Source organism: Mastomys coucha, unplaced genomic scaffold (genome assembly GCF_008632895.1).
Source record: "Mastomys coucha isolate ucsf_1 unplaced genomic scaffold, UCSF_Mcou_1 pScaffold22, whole genome shotgun sequence".
Classification (NCBI taxonomy): Eukaryota; Metazoa; Chordata; class Mammalia; order Rodentia; family Muridae; genus Mastomys; species Mastomys coucha.
The window spans coordinates 101,358,342-101,373,076 of NW_022196905.1; the positions used below are offsets into that span (position 1 = coordinate 101,358,342).

Genomic DNA, 14,735 nt, shown 5'->3' on the forward strand with positions numbered 1-14,735 from the left:
GCTTCACCAATAGCTCCATCAGAAAGACTTCAATCCTGCCACAGACAGTAAACTTCCTCCATGCCTCTTTGAATCTTGGGGTTTCCACTGTAACGGAGGCTACATCAATGACCCCTCCCTTCCCCACTCCTCCAGCCTAGCCTGTCTTTAGGAAGACTCCAACCCTGCTATGCTGTGCCAAGCCTCAGTTGTTCTTTATGACCCTAACATGCCTGAACAAAACAGTGTCATGTGGGAGAGACTTCCACATTATGTGCTAAATTTTGCTGCTAGCTTAATGTGCAGTCTTCATCCACCAGTAGACTTTGGCTTCTGCTTGTTTTCCTGAGGAACACGATGCTGCGTCTCTTACTAATCATAGCTGACCAGCATCAATTGTCCCAGGAAAGCAAAGGTTTCAGTTCAGTGGTGCTGGTCTTGTTAATCACATCTGATTCTTCAGCTCCAGCTGACCAGAAATCACAGGTTTTTTTTCTTCCTCTCCCTTTCCCTCCTCCCCCTTCCTCTTCCCTTCCCTTCCCCTCCCTCTCCCTGTCCTTTTCCTTCTCTTGACTCTCCCTCCCTTTCTTTCTTTCTTGAATATTTTTCCTCCATTAATATATTTATTCACTTTATATCCCAATAGTAACTGCCCCTTTTCTCCCAGCATCCCTCTTGCAAAGTCCCTCTCCCATACCCCTTTCTTCAAGAAGGAAGAGCCCCCCTATCCCCCAGATACCAACTCCAGACCCGCACAGGGAGACCTCTGAGGCCAGACAAGGCAGCCCAGTTAGGGAAACAGGAGCCACAGGCAGGCAACAGATTCAGGGACAGCCCCCGCTCCAGTTGGTCCAGCCCATGTATGCTCTTTGCTTGGTTGTTCAGCCTTTGGGAGCTTCCAAGGGTACAAGTTAGTTGACTCTGTTGGTTTTTCTGTGGAGTTCCTATCCCCGTCAGGTCCCTCAACTCTTCCATAAGACTCCACAATTTTCAGTTGGCTGTTGGGTGAATCTTCTCAGAGGACAGTTATGCTAGATTCCTGTCTGCAAGTATAAAAGAGTATCATTATTAGTGTTAAGTTCTTGCCCAACGAATGGTTCTTAAGTTGGTTGGTTATTCCCTCAGTCTTTCTGAGGTTATTCTTGTACGAAGGACAAATTTTGGGTCAAAGGTTTTGTGGGTGGATTAATGTCCTTATCCCTCTACTGGGAGTCCTACAGGAAGTGGCCACTTTAGGCTCCATATCCCCTACTGCAAATGATCACATAAACATTAAAAGCTGAGCATAGTGGCTCATGCTTGTACTCCCTGAACTCAGGAAGCAGAGGCAGGTGGATCTCTGTGTGTGTGAAGCCAGCCTGGTTCTGGTCCTGAGTTCCAGGACCGCCAGAGCTATATACATATTAAATGTCTCTGTCTCTCCCTCCCTCCCTCCTCCCAATTGCCTGCCTGCCTCCCCCACTTGCCTCAATGGCTTTTCTAGCCCAAAGCTCCAAAATTCTGTACCTTCATCCCATGAAACTGTCCAAGGCATGACGCCACAGACTCAGGTCCATCACAGTAACACCTCATGTTCTTGATATTAATTTCTTTCTTAGTTTGCTCTCTGTTGCTGGGATAAAGCACTGATCAAATGTAATTTGAGAAGATATTGGCTTATATGTTACAAGTCCATCATGGAGAGAAGCCAAAGCAAGAGCGGAAGCGGAGATCATAGCAGACTATTGCTAGCTGACTCCCTTTCCTTGGTTTGCTCACCTAGCTTTCTTACATTGCCACGGCCGGCCAGTCCGGGCCTCCCTCAACCCGTGTGGGGAACAGGGTCCTAGTCAGGTAGACAAGGCGTTGGGGAAGAAATGACAAACAGAAACAGACACAAGGCAGTGCTGTAACTGAATGCAATTTGTACAAAGTAGAAATCAGGCTTATATAGTATACAGAAAACAGGGCAAACTACAGAAGTCACATAGGCAGGAGATGGCTACATCAAGGTCAGTAAAATCAAACAGCCAGGTGCAAGGCTGAGGAGCAGTGGTGTTTTTCTTCTTGGGCTAGGTTGTCCTGGCAGCCCCAAGATAAACTCTCAGGGTCTGTCTGAGGCAAGTAGCTGAAGGTCGTATTCTAGCATTTTTTGGCTGTAACATAAATAGTGATGGGAGTCCTACAACTTTTAGCTTCTTACTGGCAGTAAAATAGTTTTTTGGTTTTTTTTTTTTTTTTTTTTTCCCTGTGTGAGACGTCTCTGATCACAAGTGCCTAACTGCTATCTCTAACTCTTGAGACGCCCTGTCTGGTAAGACAGCTTCTTAGTAAAAATTTCCAACTAATTACAGCTAGGAAATCTAATAAGATTATTGAAGCACTGTGAAAGCCAGGAAATAATGTTCAATCTCAGTGTTAGCTGTAACGGAATATTTCTTAGGGCACCTTTATGCCTGAATAAAGAAAACATGCAGATCTCCCCACAGATTATAGCAGAGATCAATCTGGAATACATTTGAGTTAGGAGATGTCAGCAACTGGGCTACCTCAGGAGACAGACTCCCTTTGGAGTCATAATGCCTCTTGTCCATGATCAGGTTTTAACCCTGATACTGTAGACAAGTGCGTGCAGCATTACATAACACAGGATCACCTGTTCCGGGTAGTGTGGGCATGCCTCTATCAAGGCAGTTCTTGAGCTGAGGTTCCTTTCCAGGTGTTTCAAGTTGACAAGATAAGCCATCACAGTCTGGTTGTGCAGAGAGCCCAGGGGAAATATTTTTCAAGTCACTGATTTGGCTGTACAGATGGTAGTTAAGCACATGGGACCTACAGGCCCATCTTCTCACATCCTCACCCTAACCTTAAACTGCAGTTTCCTTCCACAAGCTGTCACTCTGCCTTTGCTTCAGTGTCCTTGCCTGTGAAATGATGATAGTGTCTACCTAAGGCTTTTGTGAGGGTCAGTTAAAGCCTGTGGTAAGGTGGATGGATGGACAAATAAAGGACCAACCAGCCAAGGAGTCAGTGTTGATTTCACAGTTTCCTTTTAGTGTTCCCTGAATCACCATTGCTTTCTGCTCAGTTTCTCTCTGTGGTCCTTGCAGTTGTATTTGTCCTAAAGAACAGGCTTGTTGTTGGCCCACATTCTTCATGAGTATGCTGTCTCCCAGTTGAGTTCTCCTTTTCTGTGCCATTTCTTTGCTTTGGTTCCCAACTAATCAGGTTTTGGTGTTGTGACTTTTCTTGGTGTCTCCAGACCTTTCCATGTCCTGATGCTTTAGGTATGCAATGTAGGATTTTATGTTGCATTTTATAACCTGTCTTGATTCCGTTCATTGGAGTAGATGTTTCTTCCCTTTCCTGGTGATCATGCTCAAGCTGGTTTCTTCTTCCTCTCCTAACAATTTGGAAATACTATGTCTTTTTATTCTTGTAGTGGGTACTCCTAAATTGTTGAACATGCTTAAGTTTACATTTTTAAGTAATCTAATGCTTTGTTCCAGGTTTTTTTTTTTTTTTTTTTTTGAGATAGGGTTTCTCTGTGTAGCCCTGGCTGTCCTAGAACTCACTGTGTAGACCAGGCTGGCCTCGAACTCAGAAATCCACCTGCCTCTGCCTCCCAAGTGCTGGGATTAAAGGCATGCACCACCACTGCCCAGCGTCAGAAGATTTTTTTTTATGAAGCAAAATTGGACTTCATGAAGGTAATTTAGTTTTAGTATATATAGGCTTAGGCATAAGGGGTAAGAGAAAGATGCTCAGAAGGCGGCAAGACACATCCAGAAGCGTGGGTATAGCATCCTCAGAAAAGAGTTGTGAGCATTGTCATTTTTAATTTATTTCCCACTTCTATTATTTCATAAATTGTTGCTTATTTTTACTAAAATTTTGGCATAGCCTGGTGACCCAGCACCTGTAATCACAGCCCTTGTGGAACTGAGGTGTGAAAATTATCCCAACTTTGAGGCTAATCTAAATGAGACCTCCTTAGAAAAATAAAACTTGAAGGGCTGGAGAGATCTTAGTGGTTAAGAACATTGGCTGCTCTTCCAGAGAGAGGTTCAGGTTCAATTCCCAGCACCCACATGGCAGTTTATGGCTCTGGTTCTCTGGAACCCATTGCCACCTTCCAGCCTCGGCAGGCAGCAGGCATACACATGCACTGGTGGACATAAAAAGATAAAATAATTTTTTAACGATCAAAATACATTGTATGAAGTTCTCAGAAAGTTAATAACTTTTATTCTTAAAAAATAAAAATGTAACCAAACCAAAATAGTGTTGGTTTGGTCTGTGGGGAGTTGTTTGTAACAGGGTTTCTCATACAACATTCTGTCCTTAAGCTCGCTATATAACCAAGAGTGATCTTGAACTTCTGATCTTCATGCCTCCACTTCTTATGTGCTAAGGTTACAGGCGTGTACTATCTGTACCCAGTATATTAATCAAGTAAGCTACATCCCCAAACCCTTCCCCAGCAGTAAAACTGTATAGAGTTAGTTGTCATGCTTTTGTGGAGTTTAGGTTGTGTTTTGTTTGTGATGCTAAGAGTAGAACTTATAGCAGGTGCTCTCCTGCTGAATTATGTCTCCCACCCTCTTTTCACTTTTCATTCTATGTCAGGTTCTCATTAGATTACTCAGGCTGGCTTTGAACTTGCTTTGTAGCCCAGGGATAGTCTTACCTCAGCCTCCAGAGTAGCTGAGGTTAAAGGCTGGGGTCACCATGTCCAGCCCTTTGGTGTTTATTTTTCCTCAATGTTAGATTTATTTTTAGCCTTTCTCTTTTGTGGGTTCTGATTTTTGTCATTTCAGAACAAGGGTGTGGATAGTAAACATGTTGAGTTCTTTTGTGCTGGCGTATTTATTACTGTTTCCTCACATTTGAATAATTTAGTGGACATAGAATTCTAAATTCACAATAATTTTATCTTGTAACTTTTAAGACATATCTTTCAACTAGAAAGATTTTTTGTGCTTTAAACATTAAATACTGAGAACAAAAGGGTGAGGCATAGTGACCCATAGCTTTAATAGCATCACTGGGGCAGAGAAGGGAGAGGCAGGCAGACCTCTGTGAATTCAAGACCAGTCTGGTTGTATATAATTCCAAACCAGCCAGAGCTACATAATGAGACTATCTTAAGAAGGAAGGAAGGAGAGAGGAAAGAAAAATTGAAAACTAATAAAGCTGAGTATGTAGTTGAGTGTTAGAATGCTTGCTTAGCATGCACAAGGCCCTAAATTTCACACATACTCTCTGTCTCTTCTCTGTCTCTTATCTATTGCCTTCTCTTATCTTCTCTTGTCTTCCCTCCTTCCCCCTCACCCCCTTTTCTCGTTCTGTACCAGAAAGTAAGGAAGGAAAAGAAAAGACCCAATGAAAAGACAAGTTGCTTAGCCTCTTGTATATGTTCCTGGTCTGTGCCCTCTGAATTCCCTGCTAGCTTAGCATCTACTGGCATTTGATGACAGAAAGGTCTTTACCTCTCTGGGACCACAGCTAGGCAAAGCAAAGCCCTGATCACTCTGGGCCATGGATTGACTCTAGCTCTGAGCTTGATGGGATTGCCCCTAATCTAGATCACTAATGCAAGTCTGACTACTGCCTCAACTGTGTTCCCCAAATACTTTGCTGTTTGAAATTCTCTGGGTTATTTCTGCTCTAGCAGTCTGGCGTCCTGGGGAGGCATTTCACTCTAGAACATAAACTGCTGGTCCATCAAGACCAATGAATCCTTCCTGTTCTCTCCATCTGCACTCTTTTTCTCTCCCTCTCTCCTCTACCCCTGGTCCCTACCTTCAACCCCCAGCCTGGTAACTCAGATTCCACCTCTCTCTATCCCCCCAAGTAATTGGCTGTCACCAGCTTTATTTAACTTATAGTTTAAAATTGGGGGGGGGGGTGTTATACAATAAAGATTGGTATATGTGAGGATCTGCTAGTCTTAGAGCAACCAGATCTTGGGGTATAGATTTAGTAATTGAATACAAGCATCACCAGATGAACCTCCTATAGTAATTTCCTCAAATGATATTTGAGAAAGTTTTTTTGTCTTGAGCTAAGACTAATCTTCAGTTTTAGGCACCCATGGTGTTTTTAGCTTTAGTGAATGTGTTTGCTATTTTTAGAAGTTATGTTGTGTTTTTATGCCTGTATGATAATGTTCTTTTCTCAGTATCTTATGCTTAATTTTTACTTTTGTATCTACTGGGATCTTATGATACACATCTTGGTTAATTTCCTTTTTAATTCTTGTACCTGAATTTTGAGAAACTTGAATGAACCTGTGTTAGAGGAAGGGCTTTCTCTGCAGTCCTAGGATAAAGCTTTGTCTCCCTAAAGCAGATTCCCTTTGCATTGCCTTTGACTTGTCTGATCCAACACTTAACTCCCTTTTAAGTTTCTGTCCCACACCATTACACTGACCCTGAGCATTGGCACAAGCAGAGCACCTTCCTTGGTGTCAGGCTTTCTTCTGGTCAAGAGCACTCCTCTGTTTCCTTCATACACCTTGCTTAGTACAGGACTTGTCTGGACAAGGGCATTTGAGAACGTGAGAGGACTCAATGCCCTTGGCAAATATAGATACATAACTCTCAGAGTGACTGTAAGTTAAGATGAAAATTGACAGTCTAGGGTGTTTTCTAAGCATTAAAAAGACTCTAAGGAGGTTTTAAAGAAGGTATAAAATAACTGTGGTAAAACCTTTTCTACAATGTTATTCTGATTTCAAAAGACCAGTGTTCATAGACATAGGAGCTGTGCTCATCCAGGAAAAGTCTGAGAGTGGCAATCCTGACCTTTTACCTTTTCTCTTCTAGGTAAGCATCTGTCTGGAATGCAACAGCAGCAAACTACGCGGCCTCAAGCGGAAGTGGATCAGATGCTCAGCCCAAGCAACCGTGCTACACCTGAAAAAGTTTATTGCCAAGAAGCTTAACCTCTCCTCCTTCAATGAGGTAACCATCAGCCTGAGAGCTGGGGTAGATCATTCTTGCCTGTCTTGTTTGTTAAAATCACAACAACAAAAGACACACACACACACACACACACACGTTAATTAACAATTAAAAAAAAAAACCAACCCCCTGAACAAGGCTGTAAAAAAAGAAGGGGTGTGTGTGTGTGTGTGTGTGTGTGTGTGTGTGTATGTGTGTGTGTGTGTGTGTGTGTAAATGTGCAGTGGTACTTGCTTATAGATCAGAAGACAGCTTGTAGAAGTCAGTTGTCTTCTCCACTGTGAGAATCCTGGTGATAAAGCTCAAAGGTTGGCAGACTTGGTAACAAAGTACCCTTACCCACTGAGCCATCTTGCTGGCCCCCTTGTTTGGAAATTTGTTTTTATAAAGGATTTATTTTATATATATTCATATATACATATATGAATATTTTACCCATATATATGTATACCATGTGCATGCCAGGTGCCCACAGAGGTCAAAAGAGCGCATCAGATCCCCTGGAACTTACAGATACTTGTTAGGCACCATGTGGGTGTAGGGTAAGGTGCTCCTAATCTCTGAGCCACCCTTCTAGTCCCAGAAATGTGTTTTTACATTTAATGATGAGTGGGTAGATGAGTAAATGAGAGATGGATCTGATACTTAGAGTTAAATTAATAACTGAAAATAAAGTAAGCCAGAGACCCATAGCTTGTTGTTGGGGCTCGTGGCACAGACTTATGAGTACATGTGTTTGAAAATCCAAGCTGTGGGGGCTGTTGAGATGGCTCAACGGGTAAGAGCACTGACTGCTCTTCCGAAGGTCCTGAGTTCGGATCCCAGCAACCACATGGTGGCTCACAACCACCTGTAATGAGATCAGATGCCCTTGTCTGGTGCGTCTGAAGACAGCTACTCCGGAGCAGTAGCGAGCCGGGCAGGAGCAAGCAGAGGTCCTGAGTTCAATTCCCAGCAGCCACATGATGGCTCACGGCCATCTGTACAGCTACAGTGCACTCACACACATACAATAAATAAATAAGTCTTAAAAAAAAAAAAAGAAAGAAAGAAAGAAAAGAAAATCCAGGCTGTGTAGCACTTGGTCAAAAAGATAAGCAGGAGCTGGTCCTACTGAATCAAAGAAGGGTCAGTGATTTGAAGCGTTGCCTCAAAAGAGTTCTGAGGTTCTGGAAAAGGACTTGTAGGGCACATAGACCCTTGTCAGAACAAGACAAGTTCCAGCATATTTCAGTAGGCACATGGAGTTTGGAGAGTAGCATGAAGCTATGATAGCCATCGGACCAGTATCCCAGCTGGAGCCTGTGGGTATGACCCCCCTGGAGGCCTTGGAACATCTTAAGGACTTTGAGATGAAACATCTCAGATTGTCTGCTAATCCTAAGCCCAGTGAGAGGAATCGTGTATTAGTATGCAGTAGAGAACATTTTAGATACAGATTTGGGGGAAGCAGAGATTGGAATGACCTGGTCACAAGCCCCAAGAAATCATGGGGCAAGAGGATCTTCTTATAGTCAGTGTCCCCAGATCCATGTGCTGAAATTTCTATTTCAGCCCAATGGAACTGGGAGGCAGAACCTTGGGGAAGTGTTTAAATTATGACCTGTACCTGAGGATCTCTTCTGCTCTTATAACTTGCAGTGACAGCAAGTGCCTACACTGTGATCATCAGAGTTCCAACCTACAGCACTGTTAGATCAGTTGTATTAACTATTCATTCATTCACATTAATATATATTTTATTTTATATTAACTGTCATCAGTCTCCCAATCTATGCTATTTGATTATAGCCACACTGCAAGACATCCCTGGAAGTCCTGCCACAGTACTCTCTCAGAGCTGTGTATCAGACCCAGGAACCAGGGTTTTGGACTGTCAAGGGGCCCACACTCAACTCTGAACCAACCACACTAGTGGCTGGGGAGGAGGTGGAAGACACAGAATGGAGACATGACTTTATACTAGCTACCAGGAGCCCAGAGGAAAAGCAAGTCTGGATTTTGTTTGTTTGGGAAATAAGGTAGAGGGGGAGAGTGGCTTCTCTGCACTGTGCAGAACTAGAGAAATCAGGAAGTTCAAGGGGAGACTGCTTTCCACACACAGGACCATTTCTTGATAGGGACCAACAAGAAATGTGGCATTTTCATTGCAACTGGCCATTGGCTCATGAGTATCCCAGATGGATCTCACACTGCTCTCAGAGCTTGCAGTCCCTAATATGTGTGATGTGTGGGGATCATTGTCATAGACATTGAACACTAAGGGCCAATCTTAAGAGCTGCTGTAGGGTGAGGACATCATGCCTTGCTGGCAACAGTAGCTTATTAAGCAACTGTGTATCACAAAGTAAACACCACTCGGTGAAAATGACAGCCCGCAGTTGAGCTTTCACGGTTTTCTAGTCATCACTGTCTCAACAAGAAACACACTCTGATATGGCTGTGAGAACATTTGTCCCCTGCCTGGGGAGATAATGAGACCACTGGAGTCATTGATTCACACACTCATGAAAATACAAATTTAAAATAACAGTGAGACATCACCATGCACCTCCTCAAGCACCCATGTGCACACTGTATAATGACCAGTGCTGGTCAGATGAGCCTGGAACATGGAGGGCCAGTACTGGTCACATAAGCCTGTAAGCACTAGGCTTCAGACAAGGAGACACAGAACCATGACTAAGTGCAGTTAGGAATAGACCATTGTCAGGAAGATGACAGCCAGAACCCTCAGAGACTGCAGCTAATTTAGATGCTATAACAGTCTAGTCTCTATGGAGCATGTGCTGTGTAAGACGAGGGTGAGGGAACCTTAAACTGCTGAGTAGTAAAGTCTATTAAATAAGTGAGAAAAAGTCTAAGGGCACATTTTCCCCACTGCATTAAGAACAGGATGGCCAGGGGTAAGAGATCGTGGGCAGAGTTGCACTGTAAAACTAGGATGGTGTGGGCCAGCAAGTGAGTGTATGTCAGTCCCTGCAGCTGTACATAAAGAAAGCCCTGTATGCTCTTTGCAGATAAGGTCCTGCATGCTGTATAGACCAGGATGTAGTCTGTGTGTTAAGAGAAACTGTCTTGTGATTTCTTTGTTGTGCCATCCCACATTTCTGTCTGAGTAACCTGGAGTCACTGCTGTGATTTGCCAAATTGTTGATGGTTAGGCTCTTCAAGGTTCAGTGGATGAACATACAAACTTACATCTCACTACCACTGAGAGGGAGAGCAATGACTTAAAGTACCTGAAGTAGGGATCCAGGGAGGGGTCCAAACATAATGTTTCCAAAGCTGGGGTAGGGATAGGGCAGGTATCATTGATGCCCTGAGCAGCCAGGCTAAGTCTCTTCAGACCAGTGCAACACAGCTATGAAGTATGCTACTGCCTTTGACCCCTGAAGAAGTTTTGGGTTTAACAGAAATGTTCTTTATGTTATAATTTGTGCCTGCAGCTGGATGATGCAGTTAATGAATAAGCCGACAACCTATGTTTCCACGAGACTGGGGAGGGGCTTGTTTCAGAGTATTGTTTGTATTATTACTATTATCCCCAGTTTAAAGGTAGGTTGAAAGTGCACCTAATTGAAGCCTCTTCTCCCACCAGCTGGACATTTTATGCAACGAGGAGATCCTGGGCAAGGACCATACTCTCAAGTTCGTGGTTGTTACGAGGTGGAGATTCAAGGTGCGACTAGGTGGTTCTTTTGAATACCGAGTTTTCGATAGACTCCTGATCCTTACTTGCTGTGCATGTCTTTTATTTGCAGACATTGCTGTGGAGCAGCTGTCTTTCTGGATCCATCCAGCCAGCCAGGGTCTTTATCCCCACTCCACTCAATCCCCTGAGTCCAGGGGATCAGATGTGGTTGTTCCCACAGTTGAAACAAACTCTCAAACTTTTGGGTACCTTTCTGTGTCAGGAAACTGGTGTGGCAGTCCCTGTCCAGGTCTGGAAGGCAGCTCTTCTATCTCCAGCCATATTGTTCTAGCCATATTGTTGCCCAGGATGACCAGTAGTTGGGGCTAATCAGGGCAAGGGTTGGAAGTGTAAAAGACGACATAGGAGAGACTAGGGCTGGTGTAGTAGGTAGGAGGAACAAGGTCAGGTTCTGGCTGCATAGGCCCTGTTATGACCAGTGGGTCACCTGGGACCAATGACAATTACTCCTTGTCATCCAGAACTAAATTCAGTTGTGGCATTGCCAGTCCAGTTATGTGCCTGAGGTTTGAGCACACAGTACAGGCCCCTTGCACCTCCCTCAGCCACCTTTGTTTTTGTCTTGCAGAAGGCACCCCTCCTGCTACACTACAGACCCAAGATGGACTTGCTGTAAGCCCAGCCAGACTCAGCCCACACCCAGCACTCTACATGGCAAAATGTGCTGTGGAATGTTGCCTCTGGGTGCCATGCGGACCAGATTTCTGAATAGAGAATATTTATAACTTTTGTATGAGAGAATCCACTCCCAACAAGACACTACCAGCACGCGTTTACAGAGGATGAAAACACTTCGCAGTTTGCTCATCTCTGCTTCAGGTCCACAGGCCAGAGAAGAAGTGAAACATTAGCACGTTCCCACGCCACATCTGACACACAGCACCTCTGCTTGCTTTCCAGGTCTTGAGAATCTTGAGTACATTTATTTCAGTTTAGTTCCTGGACTAGGTTTCTTAATAAGCCTCAAAAATATCTGTACTTTTGTTTAGTCCTTTGTAAGTTATTGAGAGTCTTTTCATGGTAAATATTTATGTTGCTTTTAGCTTCCTAAAGACTTAAGAGATATATAAAATTTTAATTTAAAGTATACCCAAAGAGGCTTACAGGAATGCTATGATTTAGCCATGGTGTTTAATTTCCCACCATCTAGGGTACAACAGAAGCCTGTTCCCAAGGTTGAGTCTTATACTGTGCATCCTGGGATGGTCTGTGTTGACTGGGCAAGGCAAGAACCCTTCCATCACTCCCCACTGTCATGTGGCTGTAATCTGGCACCCCCAGTAAGGCAAACTAGAGGTTGTGTGGCCAATGTGGCACTGGCTTGTTGAAAAGTTCTTGGAAAGACCATCACTGAAGCTCCTGCCTTTTCCATTCTGTTTTCCTTCTGCTGGAAAAATGTAGTGGTGGCTGTGTTTGTCACTTATCAACTAGCACGTGCCGTCCAGTGGGGAGACTTTGTAAAGACACTTAGGAGGTAGCCTCTAGCCTCCATGTTCCTGGTAGTCGGTATTTCCAGGCTTGCTTTCCTGATCATGGGGTTAACGTGTTCTTTAGGTCTTTCTCATGAAAGGTAACTGAGCAACCTGCTCACTTGAGGAAACAACTCGCTTCAGCAGAAGTTGCTTTTTCAGTCATAGAGAGGGAATTCTTTGTTAACACACCTTTTTCACATACAACTTATTGTTTTGTTAGGTTAGAGAATGAATAAGACACTAGCATATCCAACTTCATCCCTCTTCAGGGGTCCTGTCCTGAGTCCTAGGGCCTCTCAGTCTGGGTCCCTCTTACCTCTCCCACCTCCGCCCTTCCAGGTCCAGTGAGAACTGTAGGACCCTGTAATCCCAGCAGTGCCTCTGCTCTTGGTGAACATGGAGGATCTTAGTGGATCCCCGAGGGTCAAGCTTTCTGAGTCTTCGCCTTAGCAACTGGAAGATTTTTCTTGGATTTGCTTTGACAGTTAGGACTGGGTTTATCAACACCCACTTTTTCTTCTACTTCCTCTTTCACATACACAGTGTCAGAAGCAGTGATTAGTGAGATTTAATGTTGGTAAGTAAGAAAAAACATCCAGATTAACTCAGTCTTTAATGTCTGACCTTCTAAAACAAAAGCAAGCTCTTTTTGTTTTGAGTTAACTAAAATTCACCTCTCTATGTAAGCCAGTTTGGATTATTCGGTTTCCTGAGTTTGCTGTTCATTCAAATCATTTATAGAGTTACTATACAAGGGTTTATGCGTAAATATTACCTTTCTACCTCAGAACACATGTGCTGCTGAAGCATTCTGCAAGACTGTGTTCTCACAATACAGTTACATTAGAATTTAGGTATTTTCCCATGTGGTGAAATTAAACAGTTGCAAACCTCCAAATTCAAGTAAAGTTAATTTACAGTTCAGATCAAACTTAGTATGGCTGTATAATCTCATGATATATATTTGTAACTTTGTAGCTACTTTTAGAGTTACTTGACTTTGCTATGGTGCTAAGTTGATAGATCTAAGTATTCAGTGAGGTGGACATTGCAATCCATGTCCTAGCTGGGCGCCACCGTCCCAACAGCCCTGCTTCTGTCACCACGTTAACCTGTTAAACCTCAGCAGCAAAATACCTATTTTTTTAAGATTCCATCACCCGCCTGTGTGCACTGCAGACGGTTTCCTGATGGTCTGCCCTTTGGTCTGCCCTGTAGCCTTACCTGCTCAGAGATGGAAGCTTCCGGGCGCCTTATTTCACTCCTGCCAAGCTCCATGTGACATCCAAGGCTGAATTTTATTTTTCCAGCATGAACACTAGGATCAGTTAGCAATTGGTCCTGTCAAGCTTTCTCAGCAGGCAGAGCTCCTGCGAAGTTGTTTTCATAGCTGCTGATGCTAGAAATTGGGTGCGGCCAGCCGGCAGCTCTGGGACCTGCCTCCCAGCACGTAGTCTCACTCAACACCGTTTTCACAAAAATAGAAAACTCAGATAGAATATATAATATTGAATTTAAGATTTGGGGGGTTAAAAAAAGAAAACTTAACTTTATAAAATTATTTATTCTATTTTAAGCCTTCTATCATATTTTCCCATCCAGTTGTTTGGTTTCCGTGGTCCAGCTTTATTTACAGGCATATAAGATAAAATTGTAAGATGTTTTGCAAGCTTCTTTTACTTTTTGTAGCCTTTTGGTTTATATGTTTTTATAGGGATTAAAAGGCATTTTTATGCTTTTGTGCAATAGGTTCCAACATGCGTTTATTAGTGTTTGAATTGTGATCTAGCATCTACTAAATTGAAAGGGAATATAGGTGGAATTTCAAAATCTGTGCGTTCAGCTATTTGGTTTTGCCTTTTTCACTATTATTATAAGAATGCTGTTACCGGGATTGTGTGCTTGCAAGAGTGTGTGTGTGTGTGTGTGTGTGTGTGTATGTGTGTGTGTGTGTGTGTGTGTGTGTACTTTCTATCAATATTAAAAGATAAGCAGCATGGCAGGAAGTGATGAAGTTAGCACCATCTTAGGCTTGCATCTCTGTGGGTGCACCCAAGTCCTTGAGCTAAGTCTGTGACTGGGCCACCCTGGGTTGAGGTTTCCCTGTCCCTCCACTGGCCTGCCCTCCTGACGCCTGCCCTGGCCAGTCTTGGAGGCTGGTGGGTTTTGTTTCTAAGGACATACAGGGTGGTGTATCTCAGTGTTCTGAAGCGTATCATTCTAATGGTACATTTAAATGTTCCAGTAATGAGCCTGCTGAGTTCTACTTTTGTGTATGGATATGTTCCTAAAACATTGAAAGTAAATTGAGTGCAGATAGTGAAATCTTCCCCCCACATACACACACACACACACACACACACACACACACACGCACGCACGCACGCACGCACGCACGCACACACACACACACACACACACACACACACACGTATCTGTTTCCTCAGGAAATCATTTAAGCCCCAACACATCACATGTGACCTTAACATGAAAACAAAAGTTTTCTCTGCCTTGATATTAAATACACCAAGTAAATAAACTGAGATGCGTAGATTAGGAAATCATTTAATTGTACCACAGTCTGCATACCTTGCATTCCTGCAGGCAGGGATTAGACCATCA

The 14,735-nt window shown here is 43.5% G+C and overlaps 1 protein-coding gene across 9 annotated transcripts in view; it reads left to right on the plus strand.

Moving 5' to 3' along the window:
* The window catches only part of Pcgf3 (polycomb group ring finger 3), a 38,392-nt gene extending 24,537 nt beyond the window's left edge, over positions 1 to 13,855 (plus strand). For 6 of the 9 annotated variants that reach the window (XM_031337268.1, XM_031337260.1, XM_031337263.1 and 3 more), the window contains 4 exons: positions 6,789 to 6,926; positions 10,528 to 10,608; positions 10,691 to 10,870; positions 11,210 to 13,855. In XM_031337268.1, the coding sequence (XP_031193128.1) occupies positions 6,789 to 6,926; positions 10,528 to 10,608; positions 10,691 to 10,870; positions 11,210 to 11,257 (447 nt within the window). In that variant the 3' untranslated portion in view covers positions 11,258 to 13,855. The remainder of the gene's footprint in view (positions 1 to 6,788; positions 6,927 to 10,527; positions 10,609 to 10,690; positions 10,871 to 11,209) is intronic. The other 3 variants (XM_031337269.1, XM_031337264.1, XM_031337267.1) reach the window with 2 other exon arrangements.
* Positions 13,856 to 14,735: the final 880 nt, after the last annotated feature.